Below are 3,197 nucleotides of genomic sequence, written 5' to 3' on the forward strand. Positions count from 1 at the left end.
TCTCCTCCCTCCCTCTCCCGCCCTCCTCCGCTCCTCCCTCCCTCTCCCGCCCTCCTCCGCTCCTCCCTCCCTCTCCCGCCCTCCTCCGCTCCTCCCTCTCGCTCCCGCCCTCCGCTCCTCCTCCCTCCCTCTCCCGCCCTCCGCTCCTCCCTCCCCTCCCTCCCTCCCTCCCTCCCTCCCTCTCTCTCCCGCCCTCCTCCGCTCCTCCCTCCCCTCCCTCTCTCTCTCCCTCCCTCCGCTCCTCCCTCCGCTCCTCCCTCCCTCTCCCTCCCTCCCTCCCTCTCCCTCCCGCCCTCCTCCGCTCCTCCCTCTCCACAGAATGCCCCCGCGGGTGCAGCCGCGACCCTGGCCCCAGTGCCACGCAGGGAATTCCAGACCAGCGCGCTGATCCGGGACATCGACACAGCAGCGAAGTTCATCGGTGCTGGAGCAGCCACCGTGGGCGTGGCCGGTTCGGGGGCCGGTATCGGGACCGTGTTCGGGAGCCTCATCATCGGCTACGCCAGGTGAGTGGGACAGCCTTGGGCGTTCGGTGAGGCCGGGGGTGGTGTTGACCCCAGGGCACCGGGGAGAATTCTCCACCTCTGATTCAGAAGGTCGTGGGTTTGAGCCCCATATTCCAGGCCACCAGTATTTAACCACGTGGTATGTTTAGTGCTCTGTAGTACTGCATTTAACACTCTAGTATTTAACTCTAGTATATTTAGCACTCTGTACTACACAGTATTTAATACTCCGGTATTCAACTGCGCAGTATATTTAGTTAACTGCAGTACAGTATTTAATACTCCAGTGTGTCAATATATTTAATACTTTGTACAGTATTTAATACTCCAGTATTTAACTGTGCAGTATATTTAGTATTTACTACAGAATAATGCTCCTGTATTTCACTGACCAGTATATTTACTACAGAATAATGCTCCTGTATTTCACTGACCAGTATATTTACTACAGAATAATGCTCCTGTATTTCACTGACCAGTATATTTACTACAGAATAATGCTCCTGTATTTCACTGACCAGTATATTTACTACAGAATAATGCTCCTGTATTTCACTGACCAGTATATTTAGTACTGTTACTGTATTTGAACTGTAGTAAATTTAGTACTCTATTACAGTATTTAACTGGTTTGTTTAGTACTCTGTTACAATAAGTAATACTCCAGAATTTAGTACTCTTACAGTATTAAATACTGTAACAGAGTGCTAAAAATACTGCACAGTTTAATACTGTAACAGTATTAAATTCTGGAGTATTATAGTATTTAACTGTAGTATATTTAGTACTGCTACGGTGTTTAACACCGGTATTTAGTACTGTTACGGTGTTTAGTACTCTGCGTTGTGCAATATTTAACACACCGGTATTTAGTACTGTTACAGTATTTAACACACTAGTATATTAGTACTGTGCATTGTGCAGTATTTAACACACCGGTATTTAGTACTGTGCATTGTGCATTAGTACTCTGTGTTGTGCAGTATTTAACACACCGGTATTTAGTACTGTTATGGTATTTAACACTGATATATTTAATACTCTGCGTTGTACAGTATTTAACACACCGGTATATTTAGTACTCTGCATTGTGCAGTATTTAACACACCGGTATATTTAGTACTCTGCGTTGTGCAGTATGTAACACACCGGTATTTAGTGCTGTTACGGTATTTAACACCAGTATATTTAGTACTCTGCGTTGTGCAGTATTTAACACACCGGTATTTAGTACTGTTATGGTATTTAACACTGATATATTTAATACTCTGCGTTGTACAGTATTTAACACACCGGTATATTTAGTACTCTGCATTGTGCAGTATTTAACACACCAGTATATTTAGTACTCTGCGTTGTGCAGTATGTAACACACCGGTATTTAGTGCTGTTACGGTATTTAACACCAGTATATTTAGTACTCTGCGTTGTGCAGTATTTAACACACCGGTATTTAGTACTGTTATGGTATTTAACACACTGGTATATTTAATACTCTGCGTTGTACAGTATTTAACACACCGGTATATTTAGTACTCTGCGTTGTGCAGTATGTAACACACCGGTATTTAGTGCTGTTACGGTATTTAACACCAGTATATTTAGTACTCTGCGTTGTGCAGTATTTAACACACCGGTATATTTAGTACTCTGCGTTGTGCAGTATTTAACACACCGGTATATTTAGTACTCTGCGTTGTGCAGTATTTAACGCACCAGTATATTTAGCACTGTGCGTTGTGCAGTATTTAACACACCAGTATATTTAGTACTCTGCGTTGTGCAGTATTTAACGCTCCACTCTCTCTCTCCGTCCCTGCAGGAACCCCTCTCTGAAGCAACAGCTTTTCTCTTACGCGATTTTGGGGTTCGCCCTCTCGGAGGCGATGGGCCTCTTCTGCCTGATGGTGGCTTTCCTCATCCTGTTTGCCATGTGAGGGGGAGGGAGAAGAGCCCGTCTCCCTTCCTTCCCCACCCCCCCCTTGTCGATCGCCGTGTCTCGTACCTGTCTGACCGCGTCCCGTGGTGTTGGCGGGGAAGGGGCTGTGGAATACGGAGCCCTGGGCATCGCGGCCCCAGCGGGGAGGTGGGGTGTTCTGTGCTCGCGTCCTGAAAATCTAAATGTACGTTTCTGCGGAGAGGTGGATGTGTGTGTGTGTGTTTGTGAAACGCAATTTCGCTGTGGAGAAATCTTAAATAAATCTTACTTTGAATGAGCGGTGTGATTTCTGGCTCGTGATGCTGAGAGTTCCCCTCTTCCCCAGCAGGAGCCCCATCCTTGTTTGGGAGGGGGGGGTGGGGGTGGGACGGGACGTGTTCGGTGGGGACCCTCTGGTGTCCCAGGTCGACCCCCTGTTCGGCAAGTGCTCGGCCCCGGCAGGGCGGGATGTTTGACTCTTAAGGGTGCGTCACAGCTGTTATCGTCCCACAGGTGTGTGAGAACAGGGCAGGGGTGAGCAAGATGATGGAGAGTAAGGAGGTCCCACACACTGCTCGGGTAATAAGAGTCTAAATGGGGGTAGAGGGGCAGAGGGAGCGGGGGGTACAGATACACAAATCACTAAAAGTAACGACGCAGGTTAATAAGGACATAAAAAAGGCAAATCAAGCACTGGGGGGTCATTTCTGGAGGGACAGAATTGAAAAGCAGAGAAGTTGTGTTTAACTTGTATAGGACCTTGGTTAGACCAC

At 47.3% G+C, this 3,197-nt stretch overlaps 1 protein-coding gene across 1 annotated transcript in view; it reads left to right on the forward strand.

The window, feature by feature from the left end:
- The window catches only part of LOC137306879 (ATP synthase F(0) complex subunit C1, mitochondrial-like), a 5,466-nt gene extending 2,744 nt beyond the window's left edge, over positions 1-2,722 (forward strand). Inside the window, exons 2-3 of the mRNA XM_067976268.1 lie at positions 174-506; positions 2,329-2,722. Of these exons, the coding sequence (XP_067832369.1) occupies positions 174-506; positions 2,329-2,443 (448 nt within the window). The 3' untranslated portion in view covers positions 2,444-2,722. The remainder of the gene's footprint in view (positions 1-173; positions 507-2,328) is intronic.
- The last annotated feature ends 475 nt before the right edge of the window (positions 2,723-3,197 follow it).

This window comes from Heptranchias perlo, chromosome X (genome assembly GCF_035084215.1).
Source record: "Heptranchias perlo isolate sHepPer1 chromosome X, sHepPer1.hap1, whole genome shotgun sequence".
In the NCBI taxonomy this organism is placed as follows: Eukaryota; Metazoa; Chordata; class Chondrichthyes; order Hexanchiformes; family Hexanchidae; genus Heptranchias; species Heptranchias perlo.